The sequence below is a fragment of the Glossina fuscipes genome, unplaced genomic scaffold (assembly GCF_014805625.2).
Source record: "Glossina fuscipes isolate IAEA_lab_2018 unplaced genomic scaffold, Yale_Gfus_2 148, whole genome shotgun sequence".
Classification (NCBI taxonomy): domain Eukaryota; kingdom Metazoa; phylum Arthropoda; class Insecta; order Diptera; family Glossinidae; genus Glossina; species Glossina fuscipes.
Window position 1 is genome coordinate 618980 of NW_023998491.1, and position 13991 is coordinate 632970.

Genomic DNA, 13991 nt, shown 5'->3' on the forward strand with positions numbered 1-13991 from the left:
GTGAAATAAGAAAGTAAAAAAATACTTTCATTTTAGAGAAATATTATGATTAGATTAATCATAACCGTTCCTCTTCATTGCAACGATTCCTTCATTTGTAAACTACGTGCGGTGACTTTCAATATTATATGTATATCAACGGCCTTACAAGTCTCAATAGTAAAGCATTTTTCTTCTTCTATTATACATATATATATAACAGCACGTTATTGCCAGCCTAAGCTTACAATGTTCCGGCCCATCTTCATCATGGCAGGCAGTTATTGTACGATTTAAATTAACGTGCCGAGTATCTGTAACCATTAAACAGACCAATAGTACAAAAAACGAAAAAAGAGATAATGAGAGTAAAACTTAGATAAGGCGATCTCATATCTCTCATATCTCCCAGTAGTAGTTTACAACGCAAAGCACTTCTGCATCTCCATTACTTTTACTTTTAGTGCATGGTAGGTACTGTAAAGAAGAAATATTTCTCGGAAACTTTCAGCTCAAATAAAATGTTATTTGTTTCAATAAGTATTATTTTGCTGCTTAATTTCGCTGACCATCCGGTTAGTGGTCAGTTCGATCCACACTTTGATACGAATCGCAGTAGTATTGTGCATTTATTCGAGTGGAAATGGGATGATATAGCCAAAGAGTGTGAGCAATTCTTAGCACCGAAAGGTTATGGAGGAGTTCAGGTAAGCAGACTTTAACAATGTAATAATATTTCGATTTATTAACTAGAATTCTATCTTTTTCTAAAGATTTCACCTGTGACCGAAAACGCTATCGTTGCTAATCGACCTTGGTGGGAACGTTATCAGCCAATTTCGTATTTGTTAGAAACGCGATCAGGTTCGGAGCAAGCCTTTGCGGACATGGTGAGACGATGCAACGTTCTCGGTGTTCGGGTGTACGTTGACATAGTTTTTAATCATATGGCTGGCGGCGACGGCACCGTTGTGGGCACTGCGGGCTCTACAGCTCAACCGAACAATAAAGATTATCCCGCTGTTCCTTATTCATATTTCGATTTTCATCCATCTTGCAGCATTAACAATTACAATGACGCTCGAGAAGTACGCAACTGCGAGCTGGTTGGTCTAAAAGATTTGGATCAAAGCAAAGCTTGGGTGCAACAACGTATAGTAGATTTGATGAATAAATTACTGGATTTTGGTGTTGCTGGGTTTCGCGTCGACGCCGCTAAGCATATGTGGCCTTCGGATTTGAAAGTAAATATCTTAACGAAATTTTCGGAAATTTTTTCTTATTCTTCATAATTTTCAGACGATTTTTCAGCGTTTAAATAATTTGAGTACAGCACATGGCTTCCTTTCTAATACACGGCCTTTTATATACCAAGAAGTCATTGACATGGGCGGAGAGGCAGTGTCAAAGTACGAATACGTGAATTTGGGTTTCGTTACTGAATTTCGTTACTCAGCGTCAATAAGCAGAGTTTTTCGGGGAAAAGATGATCTCCGTTGGCTGATTAACTGGGGACCTGAATGGGGCTTCATGCCATCTGAACGTTCGTTAGTGTTCGTTGACAATCACGATAATCAACGTGGTCATGGAGCTGGTGGTTCAGATATTCTTAATTACAAAAACCCTAGGCAATATAAAATGGCCATGGCTTTTATGCTTGCTCATCCTTTTGGCATAGTCCGCGTTATGTCTTCATTTGATTTCAATGATCCCGATCAAGGACCGCCTACAACAGATGGCACACATACACGCAGTCCTGTCATCAATTCAGACAATTTATGTAATGGTGGTTGGATTTGTGAGCATCGTTGGCTCCCAATTTATAATATGGTAACTTTCCGTAATGTAGTGGGACGACAGACGCCTATAAGGAACTGGTGGGACAATGGCAAAAATCAAATCACCTTTTGTCGTGGCAATAAGGGTTTCATAGCCTTTAACGGTGACTCCTATAACTTGAACCGTACAGTTGCGACTTGTTTACCATCCGGCACTTACTGCGATATAATTTCAGGTTCGAAGGTAGACAACAAATGCTCCGGTAAATCCGTCATAGTTCACGATGATGGTAAAGCCAATATTAATTTAGGCGTTACAGAAAAGGATGGTGTCTTGGCCATACACTTATTATCAAAGCTATAGATTCTAATTAAATTTAAGTTCTATCAATATTTTTATGTCCATCACTGAAGAAGGCGGAGGGTATACTCATTTTGTCATAACGTTCCCAACGCCCAAAGGCAAGCTTCAGAGACCTTATAAAGCATGTATATATTCTTGATCAGTATGAAATTCTGAATTGATTAGGCCCTTTTTGTCCGTTTGTGCGTCTATATGGTGTGTGTTGCTGAGATCTTCGTGGAGTGGTGGTGGGTAAGCCAAATTCGGCCGTAGCCGAATAGAACTTTCTTACTTGTCTTATTTTCTCTTTGGTTGAAAATAGAATGAATTTCATAATATAAAAATGATTTATTGAGTGTTTTGTGTATGAAGATTGATTGATTTATTTAGAAGCAAAATGCAGTTACAGAGACCAGCACATGCATTCGTATTTACCCTGCATTACCTGAGAAATAAAGTAAACCGAACGATCGACCGGTATATAACATGGCGGATTCAGGTGCAGTCTAATCTGAGGAATCATTGATCGTTCAATTACCTTCGATAAAGCAGGAAGAATGCTAAATGGGCGATAATCTTGAGGGATAACTTTTTCCTGAAGCGACTTTTTCGTAATTGGTGTCATTATCGCCATTTGCCAACAGTCTATATAATTCAAAACAAGGGTCAAAGGGAGACCGATTTCTAGAAGAATTAGTTTCAAAACCTCGGTGCTAATATTATTATGAGTAATATCGTTTGATTTAAGGCATTGTACAGAGTGCCACGCTTTCTCGCTTCCGAGACTTCTCCATTCAAACACACCTCTATGTCGATCTAGTGCATCCTGGTTGACAAATAATGTCCATGAACCACAATCGGAACTCAAAAAATATTCGTTCAGCTTTACAAGATAAACTTCGCATGCAAATATCCCGTAGATTCTTTCAAAGACGTTTCGGAGGCTGATTGGGATCACACTTTTTGCAATAATAGCTTTGTGTTCGATAGTACATACTATTCCTATACTTCCGGAAGACTTCCCACCTAGGCTTACTGCGGTAGCACTGCCATTTCTTATATGCCCTATTACGGGGTTTAATAGCTCTTCTGACTTCGGACGAATACCAAGATACGTTGAAGAGTACAGATGTATTATGTGCAACCTTATCATTCACATTCGCGTTAGTTATATATAGAAGTCTTTCTTGTCTCTTTACGCCAATGTAGCAAAAAGCTCTTACCCATTTCCGATATCAAAAAAGCAACGACATTTCGTCAACAGCGCCAAACTCAGTAATACCTGTTGCATGATTACTTTACTGCTTTTCAAAAATGTGTTTTTTTTTTTTTTTTTACCTCTATTAACCCGCACATCTGGTATTTTGTTTTTTATGTTGGCATTTCATTCGATTGTAACGGTATTTGAATCATTCAAATACAGCTCTGGTGGGGCCTGCTTAGCAACTCAAAACGATTAGGCATATTTGTGACTTATTTGCTTTTATAAGATTTCAAATAAAAGACCAAAGGAAAAATTTCGTTTATATTTATCAAATATTTTGTAGAATTTTTAGAATAATCGAATAAACAAAAGTAAACTTCGGACAATCTTTTTAAGAAACGGTGAAATATTCCAATAGAAACAAAAAAAGCAAGAAGAGAACTGTAAAGAAAATGTTGCGTATACCAGGCATGCCATTCTTGCCGGGAACGGTGTTCCGGGATGTAAGTACATATTCTCATTAACAAAAAAGGTTTTGATATATAATTTTTTCTTTTTTATCCTCAGATTACCAAAAGTCATTATCCGAAGCCGCAAAGTTTAATGAATTACCAGGGTATTAGTATGCTGTCAGATCGTAAACCGCCCGGTCTAGTAGATTCGAGTGGTTTTGTTATCGATCCCAATTGTCCGCCAGTATCAGTACCGTCTATTTATCCGCCGAAAATAGGACCTAAGTTGCCGCCGTGGCTAGCTTATGACAAGCAGGTCTTATGTTTTAATGCCTATTTTAAAGAAACTTTACAGGAAGTATATCAGGCACCGTTTCAAGTGCGGAGAGTTAAAATTTTATATTATCTAGAAGACGGTACTATGCAGGTCTTAGAACCGAAAGTTGAGAACTCGGGAATACCGCAAGGCTGCATGGTTCATCGTCAACGTATACCCAAGCCCCCGCCATGCCAATCGGACTTTATATCTATTTTGGATTTAAATGTGGATCAGACGATACAGATTTTCGATCGGGTTTATCATATAACAAGTTGTGATAAATTTACCAGACACTTCCTTAACAAATCTGGGATTCCAGTACCAGATCCCGTGGACGCACCCACGTAAGCAAAAACGACAAGCTTTTGCCGTAAATTTATAATACATTTCCCTTCCAGCGATCCTACCACAGAAATGCGTAAACGCGCCGACCGCAAAGCAACTATCACTAAGGAGAAAAAACATCCTTTTGCTCAATTTTTGGAATTCGATCGCATCGTTTTAAAATTTTCAGCTTATTGGGACGATCGCACGGAGTTTGGTGATGTGCGTCGATTGGAAGTGTGCTATTATCTCTCCGATGACACAATTGATATCAAAGAAATATTTCCACGAAATTCAGGACGTGAAGGACCCTCAACTTTCTTGAAAAGAAGCAAATTACCCAGAGTATGGTTTGTTGATTACTAACTGAATTAAAGCTTGACAATTTATCTTGTTCAGGAATTTAGTGGCATTCCGTTGCCAGGAGAACAAACACCCCAAAGCCTACTTAACGTTTTAGGTACAAATATGCGGAATGTACGTTATGTTGTAGATCCTTTGGATGTAGGTCGGAAAGACATCATTTTTTATAAGGACAAGGATCTACAAATAGGAACAGTACTCAACGTCTATGGTCGTGCGATAGTTTTAACAGATTGCGATGAATTTACCCAAAGTTATTATCGTAAACGGGTAAAATTCTTAGCCTTTGCTATCGCTCCACATTAATTCCTTACTTGTTTATCCTTAGTATGGCATCGAAGATTTTACTCCAGCTCCCGTACCAATACGGGCTGACGATTGCATACCTTCAAAAATTAAAGAACGAATTTTGCCACCTTACAACGGCTGGGGTACGTATGAAGACTCGGAGGGCAATTGTCTGTCAGTGGAACCGAAACCGCCACAGGCCGATTTCAAAAAGTTCATACAATTGGATCGCTTTGTTTTACGTTATGGCGCGAAACTTCTGTCGACCATCAAAGAAAATTGTGAAAGAGTGTTTATAGTCTCTTATTACCTGTCCGATGACACCATACAAATATATGAGATTGCTGAACGCAACTCCGGTTTCTTGGGTGGAGAATTTATGAAGCGTACACGCATTCCGCTGCCTGGTCAGGAAAAGTTCACATCAAGACGTCCGCAGTACTATCAACCATACAATTTCTATATTGGCGCTACGATAAGTCTAAAAGATCATATATTTCATATTGTCTCAGCTGATGAATATACCCTGATCTATATGGAACATCATCCTCAAGAGGCAATTGAAATATGTTTTGCTTTTAATTAGTACATAAATTTTGTATTTGTCTTTTTCCAGTTCCCCTTAGCGGACGTTAAGACAATTATGAGTAAAATACGTGAAGCTATACGTCCCACCTATAAGAATTTCGTGTGCAATTGTTTGTCAGAATCGGGTGGCGATCAAAAAGATGTACACTTCATAGGCTACGAATCGCTAAAGAGAGCGCTGGTTGACGCGTTAGCCGATAATATCACCAATCACGAAATAATCACTTTATGTCGTCACTTCTCGGCTGAACAAGCTCCGCCCATTACCTGTAATAAAGAAAATGTCCTGGGTGCAGTACGATTGGAATTGAAAAGAACTCTCTGGAATGCTATGGATGAACTAAAAGAACACCTTTATCATATCAATCCGCTGAATAAACCATTCCTGGCCGAAGTAAAATTAAGATCTACGCTGAAAGGTTGTCGTTTGCCATTCTCGAAGGAATTGATCGATGATATGATGTCAGTATTGAATAAAAACGATTGCGGCGAAATAGAAGTTTGTGATTTTCTCAATTTCCTTGATATGAGTTGCGGCAGTGGACCAGACATAACGCCCGTCAACGTTGCTTTTGAATTGTGTCCAAAAATACCGTTTTTGCATAAGGGCCGTTTAGTAAACTTCTCTTGCTTTTTGGAGTACTTAGGTTTGGAACAAGACTTAAAAAAAGACGGTGAATAGACCAACTTGTTATTTCATTATTACTTTTTTTTTTTTTTTTGCTACGACGACAACGCTACAAATGTTTGTCTTTTCTTTTTTTTCTATATTCTCGATATAAATTTAATTTTTACGGATTATATTTTTAAAAAAAAATTTTTATTAGTGATTTTGTAAACTTTTTTAAAAATAAACGTCATTTTGGAAGAAAAATCGCGTTTTTCTAAGAGAAATAAATTCGTCCCATCGTCCCATACAGCTTAAAAACTTAGTGTTTACCGAAACAGCAAATTCCACAATTATATTAACTTTATGGGGATAAAAATTATAAATGTTGTGTGCGTGTAAAATGCATTGTACCGCAAATCTGCCAAAAAAAAACAAAGATTACTGTACAAAGAACATGAAAAGGTAATTTATTTAATTTTTTTTTAGAAAAAAATGCATCTACAAAAATTAACCGAAATCTTCCAACATTAAAATGGAATGATTCATTATTGTTTTACCCTGTGCCTACCATTTCAGGAATTGGACGGATAGGCATTTTTCTTTTTATTTCGTTAAAAATACATCTATTGGTGCGAATATATATATATTTAAAAGAAGTCCTAAAAGCCGCTTACCGTATGCTTGCTTGCGTCTCTATAATTTTGATTCAGTTAACCAATGAAAAGATTGAGGCTTTCTATCTGATGTCGGATCTATAGCCACATTGATTATTGTAGGCATATCTATCAACTGTAATGATTCTTTAATAGCCCGCTGAAGTTCCGGTATTGTCTTACAAAAGTAACCTTTCATGCCAAACATTTCCATCATTCGTTCATAACGAACCTCAACAGTTAGAGCTGATGGCGGTGTTCTAAAAGTAATTACCGATTTGAATAATTGTTTGTTTCAACTACATGTAGACTCACACTTGCGACAAATCTCCATCACTACGTAGATCATTGAACGTTTCTTGATCAAATCCCCCGTATATGCCGTTATTGTTTACTATTATTATAATTATAGGCAGTTTATAGCGGACCATCGTTTCCAATTCCATCCCAGAAAAACCGAAAGCACTATCACCCTCCACGCATATTACCCGCTTTTCCGGGCATTGGTTACGGCAATAAAAAGCGGCAGCTATCGCGAAACCTAAACCAACGCCCATTGTACCAAATGTACCTGCAAACCGTTGAGTATAATATTATGTTCTAGAGCGTCTTTCTTATCAATGTACCTGCATCTAAACGATGACGCGGTAAAGAGTTTAACAACACAGCACGTCCTATGTCCATTGTATTTGCTCCTTCACTAACGATTACAGCGTCCTTGGGTATTAATTGATATAAATGATGAAAGACAGTGTAATAATTCAAAGGAGGTGAAGTATCCATTGCTAAGGAAAGAAACATTTCACGATTCTGCTGACATTTTTCATTTAATTGGTGCCACCACGGTCGGTGGCTGTCAAAGTGAAAATTCACCGCGTTCATTTCTTCGAACAATTGCTCAACAAAAGGTTTAATATCAGCTTGTATGGCAACAGTAGCTTTGACAGAATTATTCAATTCCTCGGCACATATATCAACCTGAAAAGGCATGTTGAAACAAATTTTACAAATTTACCCTTTGTGTAAGTTTTAAATAAAATACCTGTATGAATTTCACATCTTTATTGTAACGTGGCGGACGTCCAAAATGTAAAATCCAATTAAGTCTAGCTCCTAAAAGCAAAATTACGTCGGCTTTTTGCAAAGCTAATGTTCGAGCCGATGATACACATTGTGCAGCTGTATCGGAAACTACGCCTTTTCCCATCGGTGTAGGTAAGAATGGAAAATTTGTGTTTTCAGCAAAGTGTCTCAAGATATTCTCGGCTTTCGCATAAGCCGCTCCTTTGCCTATGATAATCAAGGGCCTTTCAGCAGAACGTAGAAGGTGAGCGGCTCTTATTACATCATCATGAACGGGATATATTAAAGGGGGTAGACCGTGGCAGACCGTATTATAAATTTCCTCTCTAGGAGCAGTAGTTTGTAATAAATTGCCTGGAAAGTCCAAATAAGACACACCAGGACGTCCATAGGTAGCATATCGAACAGCTTTTTCAATATGTAAAGGTATTAGGGCAGCCGTTGGCGGCCGAGCTGCATATTTGCAATAGGGACGGGATAATTCAACTTGAGGACTCTCTTGGAAACCACCGATACCCTCGTGATCTTGATTGGTGGCACCACCCAGAACTAAAAGTGGCCAACAATTCATTTGAGCGTTTGCCATTCCACCTGGGCGTGCATTGTAAAAAAAAAAGAAAAAAACCACAAGAAAGATTATTAATTAGGTTATTATTAATACGTACTCTTATCTAAATTGTTATACAACAATTAGGTGTCGTAAACTTACCAATAACATGCAATAAACCAGGGCCAGAAACCACTAAACATACACCTGGTTTCCCCGTCAAATAGCCGATAGCTTGCGCAGCATAACATGCTGCCTGAAACAAAGGTTTATATATATTTTAAGCAAAAAAAAATAAAATAAAATCGAGATTTAATTTACTTGTTCATTGCGCATTCCAATATATTTCAAACCAGCGTTTTGCAAAGCCATAGATAATTCCACCACAGGAATCCCCACAATACCGAAAACATATTCTACGCCCTATATATGAAGGAGAATGAGTTAAAATTAATTTAATATTTCGAAGAAAATTACAAGTCTCAAGTTCAAAGTATCTTCAAGCCATGACTTGTAACGACAACCAAGCAAAGTTCATATATCGATATATAATATTTACGCTCCCTTCTTCATATTTTATTATTAATTTAGTTAAAGTCGAATGATCCCGCTTTTTGAAAATCATTACCTGTTGTTTCAAAGCTTTGGAAATAATTTGCGTTGTTTCAATTTCGTTCATTTTATCTCTTGAAGAAAATTTTCTTTTTTATGATTATATACTTAATGCTACCAAATTAGCAAAAGAAAAAAAAAAACCTTTTAAAGACAGCAACAAAATTGAACAAAACCTGATTTTAGATAAGCAATTTACAACTGGCTAACCGCCCGCTCGCTGTTGTAATATTTATATCTTCTTCTTCTGCAAGCCAGCAAGTCAACAACCAACAACCAAACAGCGTTGTGTAAAAAATGTTCGATGTGAACACGTAAGTGGCGAGCAATTCTTCTTTGTTGGAACCTTAATAACGTTGATAAATTATTTGAATATAGGTTTTACAGTGTAAACATAATTGTTATGCGTGTAGTGGTAATGTTTATATATAAAGTTTCGCACGAAAAACAAACACAAAAGGAAGGAAAAATGAAGAAAATAAGAAGAAGATTTAATTCAATCGCTAAATTAGTCTTTCTTGGTCTTCTTCTTCTGTTAATCAGCAAATCAACAACTCGCTGAGTTGAGTAAATATTATTTAATTCTGTTTTTTGGAGTGAATTTCGCACACAGGGTTGCATGCTGTTTCGTTGGTATGCAAGAGAGAAAGCGTACTTACAAAATGAACTAACGTAACCAGATTAATTTATAAATATAAAACGGGTTCTTTTAAACTTTCGTGAATATAATTGAAAAAACGAGTCTGCATTTGGCTACATCTGAGAGTAATTCAAAGAGCCCGTCCGAATTTGGCTACATCTGAGAAAATATTGAAAAAATTCGTCTGCATTTTTGTACAATTGAGAATTTAAAGAATTTAAAGTCAAAACGATCTTTTTTATAATTAAAAGGTCACTGTCGATATACAGATAGGTAATAAACATATCTTAAGCAGTGTTCAAACTGCTAAAACTATGATTTCTATGATTTCTCAATCCGCCTGAGTAGCCGAAGGCGAGAAATTTCGACTAGCAAGTACAACGAATTCTCTGGTCGTACAACGAATTCTCTGGTTGTGTTGACATATTTTTTCTTTTGTTTATAACAGACTTTTTTACACAATTTTTAATGAAATTTTCAAAGTTGCTTTTTTTTTCTTATAAAATGCCAAAAAATAATAATAATATATCCGCCTGAGTAGCCGAGTAGGCAAGTCAATGGTCGTGGGTTCGAATTTCAAGTGCGGTAGAGTTTTTCATAAAGAGCCGATAGCCTTAGATGCTAGTGCTTTTAAGAGTTTAGTCTTAGAATTTATTTCTCTGGCGAAATTAATAATAATAATAATATGATTTCTCAATCATATCTTTTAAATGCCGGCGGCTTTGCAATTTAACAGATTATTCCGCTACTCCTTTGCCATTTAACAGATTATTCCATTACTGCTTTGCCTTTTTGACAGAGCTCATAACGACTGTGTTGCCACTTTTGTCTGTGATTGTTGAACCTTTATAAATACGTATAGTTTTGACGGTTCATTCTCAATGCGAATATACTGAAGATTTCCTATGCGATTCCACTGATACCTATTCCTGCATGGCATTTTTACGCGATAACAGTGCTAATTGTATGCATGCTTGTCGCGATGCTCTCATGACGCCTTTTCTTCGTTAGATGTTGACAACGCTCTCGGCTATCACATCGTTTATATTTACCATGGTAGATGTTGGATTTTGTGTATAGAATTATTGGAAATATTGGATTTGCATAACGGTTCAGCAACATGCCGCAGCTGTAAAGTAGAGAACAACTAGCTTTTTGTTTTGATGCATCAATTTTTTTTCTTTTTATTAATGTTTATAAGAACACAATGTATTGGTCCTAAATTCTTCGCCCTGTTGCGCAATATGGTGATTCTCTACCTGCTTAAGTGAGACAATTAAAAAGTACATAAGCTATGCTAAGACTCAATATGAAAAGAGTAAATTTATTTATTTCCAATCCCAATGACAACTAACACCGACTGATTCTATTCAAAAGAAAAAAAAAATAATGCTTCTCTTCCATCAGAGTACCCTCCAATTCTACCTTCAAATATATTTGCTTCGAAATCATTTCGTTGCCTTCAATTCACTTACTGAACTTAACTGTAAAGCCTGGTAGAATGAAGCTCTTCACCACTTTGATTATTTCACAGCCAAAGCTATTTTAATAAGGGATAAGGTCAAGAGCAAGAGCATTTGACCGGGTCAGACGGGACTTGAATTCTTCAATTACATCAATCCGTTGACGCCACATAGACAATGTAGGTTTATAGTCAATAGCCATCTCTCAAATTCTCTTCCTTTAATCGCAAGCATATCGTCAAACCGCATCAATTTTTGAAATAGCTTTTAATGACATAACCAAGATTCTTTCCAATCTTTCGAAATTCGAACTCTATGTAAGTGAACGTCGTACGTATTTTAGCAAAAGAAAAGAGAGTATTCCGGAGACTATTGCAAAAAATACTTTATTATCGTGTAGCTCCTCAGGGACAAAAATATCAATGAAAGCAAATAAGAAAATTAAATTCGGACGGGACCGAATCTTTTATATCCATCACCGTTAAGCTACAAACGACAACAGAGGTAAAAGAACAAAATTTTCATGATAATGGACGCAGCTGATTTTTTCTATTTTCAAAATAAAAGTTTTTGTCGCATAGGCATGTGGGCATTGTAGGCGTCTCCTTGGAAACGTTTAGACCAACTGCAAATTATTTTGCAAATTTGTAAGCGATATTTTCGCTAATGGGAGAATATAATATTGGGTAGAGGTGGGCAATTTTTTTCATTTTTGCACATAAATGCTACAGAATCGCCAATAGAACGTGTGTCCAAGGTTTCATACGTTCGTCTGCTATAGGTTATGAGTAATGGGCAAAAAACCAATTTTTTATTCCCTTTGGAAAACAGAGGTGTTATTAGTTTACGTGGTGCTGTGGGCGTGTCCTTCGCACGATTTGGCCCATTTTCAATACCAGCCTGCGTGCAAGAACTTCCAATGTTTGCGCCAAATTGGAAGTCGATAGTTGCGCCCAGGAGATTGCTTACAACAAATTTATACGGATGGACAGATGGACAAGAGTATATCGATTTGAAATTTGCTACTGATCAAGAATATATATACTTTCTTCTGGGCATTGCAAACGTTTTGACAAAATGGATGCACCCCTCAATCCTTCAGTGAAAGGTATAATCAAAATCATAAATTTGAATACTTTATGAATTTACGAATAAAAGTAATTTATTATAATACGTAAACATATCATAAAAAAAGATTAACGGATTGAGTCATTTCTGCAAGATCACCTGCAAGAAATTACAATCAACCGCATTGTCATCACCATTTATCGTAATATATTTAATATTTAATTTATTTATACTTAATATTATATAGGATATTTTTGATAAACTTTCACCGCGATCGTTCATCATTTCACAGCTCAAGTGTATTCTCATAAATACTTCATTTTCACAATGATTTATCATATATATGCCGTTGACATTACGGCATTCGATGTATACGTGTAGAAAATGTTGCTAATTTAATTAACAGGAATATCATGAATTTTGTCAATATTGTTTATCATAACAATTTAAATGGAAACGTATTTATACATATATATAAATAAATTTCAAATAATTTTTTTTTTTTTTTTGATATTTTTAGTTTATAACTTATAAATTAGATACATAATAAATATTATAAAAAGGCGATGCGCACTGGCATCAAAGGTGGATGATTTTATCTTAATAAAGCGCATTATATTTAAATTTTATCCATTGTAGTTTTCTCTCCTTCCTTTCCTTCAAATTCATTCCATTTTTGTACACTACCGGAGCCAATTAACCAAAAAATCAGAGCTGGTACTATATAAATCAGGCCACCTATTATAAATACCCAATGCCATTGTTCGATAGCATTCTAAAAGTAAAGAAACAGAATTGATGAAAAAAGAGAGAAAGGTCAAAAAAGAAAAAAAGTTAAAAAACTCTCACATTTTCTTCGGTAAATGCAGCAACTAGCATGGGAGAAAAAAAGCCAGGAGTAGTACCCAGAAAATTTATAATGCCGTACAAAGTTCCAGCGTAATTGGGAGCTAAATCTTGGGAATTTTGTAGATTAGTAACAGATGCGGCTCCATTGAATCCCAGTGATATGGTCATTAGAGCTACGCATACATAAGGATCCTTGCCAAAATAAGCCAAGATAATTAAAAAAACTCCGGGTAGGATATGCGCTGTAGAAAGTTTACAAATCAATCATTCAAAATTTTAAGGGATTTTTCGCTCTACGTACAAGGTATGCAGAAAATTTTACGCATTGCTGTTACTGTTAACCAATCCCGTCTTCTAATCCAATCTGCTAAGGAACCAAAAACAAATGCTCCTAGCATTCGAACTAGGTGAGGTAGACTGGCTATGAAACCGGCCGATGATAAATTGAAACCAAGAACTTCGCTTAAAAATTTGGGCGTAGCGGTCAATAGAAAAAATAGACCCCACATACTGCCGTAGTGTAATAATATTAGACCCCAGAATGGTGTAGATTTCATTATGGACCAATACGGGGGAATACGCTATAAATTTTTACTTTATATACTGAAATGTTTTTACGAATTTGAAAAATGAATATTAAACACTTACATTTTTATTGGATACATTGACTCCTAAACTTTTCTCTATATATTGCTTTTCCTCGGCACTAATGGTTTTATGCTTTGCCGGATTGTCTGCTACGAATATAAACCATAAAATCATACCGCATAAAATAACAATGGCCGCCACATAGAAAGCCCAATGCCAGCCTAACGCTTGTATAATCAA

General features: G+C 36.3%; 4 protein-coding genes across 4 annotated transcripts in view; 2 read left to right on the forward strand and 2 right to left on the reverse strand.

Moving 5' to 3' along the window:
- Nucleotides 1-494: 494 nt before the first annotated feature.
- LOC119641357 (alpha-amylase A-like) lies at nt 495-3232 on the forward strand. The gene is made up of 3 exons (XM_038039946.1): nt 495-686; nt 753-1223; nt 1279-3232. Exons 1-3 carry the CDS (start codon nt 501-503, stop codon nt 2119-2121), a joined length of 1500 nt encoding a protein of 499 aa, XP_037895874.1. The 5' UTR covers nt 495-500; the 3' UTR covers nt 2122-3232.
- A 415-nt stretch (nt 3233-3647) lies between these two features.
- On the forward strand, nt 3648-6321 carry LOC119641358 (EF-hand domain-containing family member C2). The gene is made up of 6 exons (XM_038039947.1): nt 3648-3807; nt 3872-4419; nt 4474-4744; nt 4799-5032; nt 5091-5606; nt 5667-6321. The coding sequence occupies exons 1-6, from the start codon at nt 3757-3759 to the stop codon at nt 6318-6320; spliced, it is 2274 nt and encodes a 757-aa protein (XP_037895875.1). The 5' UTR covers nt 3648-3756; the 3' UTR covers nt 6321.
- Nucleotides 6322-6485: 164 nt separating this feature from the next.
- LOC119641353 (2-hydroxyacyl-CoA lyase 1) lies at nt 6486-9545 on the reverse strand. Its single transcript, XM_038039939.1, has 8 exons — nt 9160-9545; nt 8853-8954; nt 8694-8787; nt 7944-8575; nt 7528-7879; nt 7217-7472; nt 6923-7161; nt 6486-6666 (listed from the first exon to the last, which is right to left on the reverse strand). The coding sequence occupies exons 1-7, from the start codon at nt 9208-9210 to the stop codon at nt 6942-6944; spliced, it is 1707 nt and encodes a 568-aa protein (XP_037895867.1). The 5' UTR covers nt 9211-9545; the 3' UTR covers nt 6486-6666; nt 6923-6941.
- A 2898-nt stretch (nt 9546-12443) lies between these two features.
- LOC119641355 (sialin) overlaps nt 12444-13991 on the reverse strand; it is a 17597-nt gene continuing 16049 nt past the window's right edge. Inside the window, 4 exon segments of the mRNA XM_038039944.1 lie at nt 12444-13089; nt 13164-13405; nt 13465-13744; nt 13812-13991. The exon segment at nt 13812-13991 is cut by the window's right edge and continues 10 nt beyond it. Coding sequence (XP_037895872.1) covers nt 12934-13089; nt 13164-13405; nt 13465-13744; nt 13812-13991 — 858 coding nt within the window. The 3' untranslated portion in view covers nt 12444-12933.

Coding starts and splice junctions, on each gene's coding strand:
- LOC119641357 (XM_038039946.1), top strand. CDS start 501: ATGTTATTTGTTTCAATAAGTATTATTTTGCTGCTTAATTTCGCTGAC. Junction 687..752: donor AAGGTTATGGAGGAGTTCAG/GTAAGCAGACTT, acceptor CTTTTTCTAAAG/ATTTCACCTGTGACCGAAAA. Junction 1,224..1,278: donor TGTGGCCTTCGGATTTGAAA/GTAAATATCTTA, acceptor CATAATTTTCAG/ACGATTTTTCAGCGTTTAAA.
- LOC119641358 (XM_038039947.1), top strand. CDS start 3,757: ATGTTGCGTATACCAGGCATGCCATTCTTGCCGGGAACGGTGTTCCGG. Junction 3,808..3,871: donor CGGGAACGGTGTTCCGGGAT/GTAAGTACATAT, acceptor TTTTATCCTCAG/ATTACCAAAAGTCATTATCC. Junction 4,745..4,798: donor AAAGAAGCAAATTACCCAGA/GTATGGTTTGTT, acceptor TATCTTGTTCAG/GAATTTAGTGGCATTCCGTT.
- LOC119641353 (XM_038039939.1), bottom strand. CDS start 9,210: ATGAACGAAATTGAAACAACGCAAATTATTTCCAAAGCTTTGAAACAA. Junction 8,955..9,159: donor CCAAAGCTTTGAAACAACAG/GTAATGATTTTC, acceptor CTTCATATATAG/GGCGTAGAATATGTTTTCGG. Junction 7,162..7,216: donor GATGGAGATTTGTCGCAAGT/GTGAGTCTACAT, acceptor AATTACTTTTAG/AACACCGCCATCAGCTCTAA.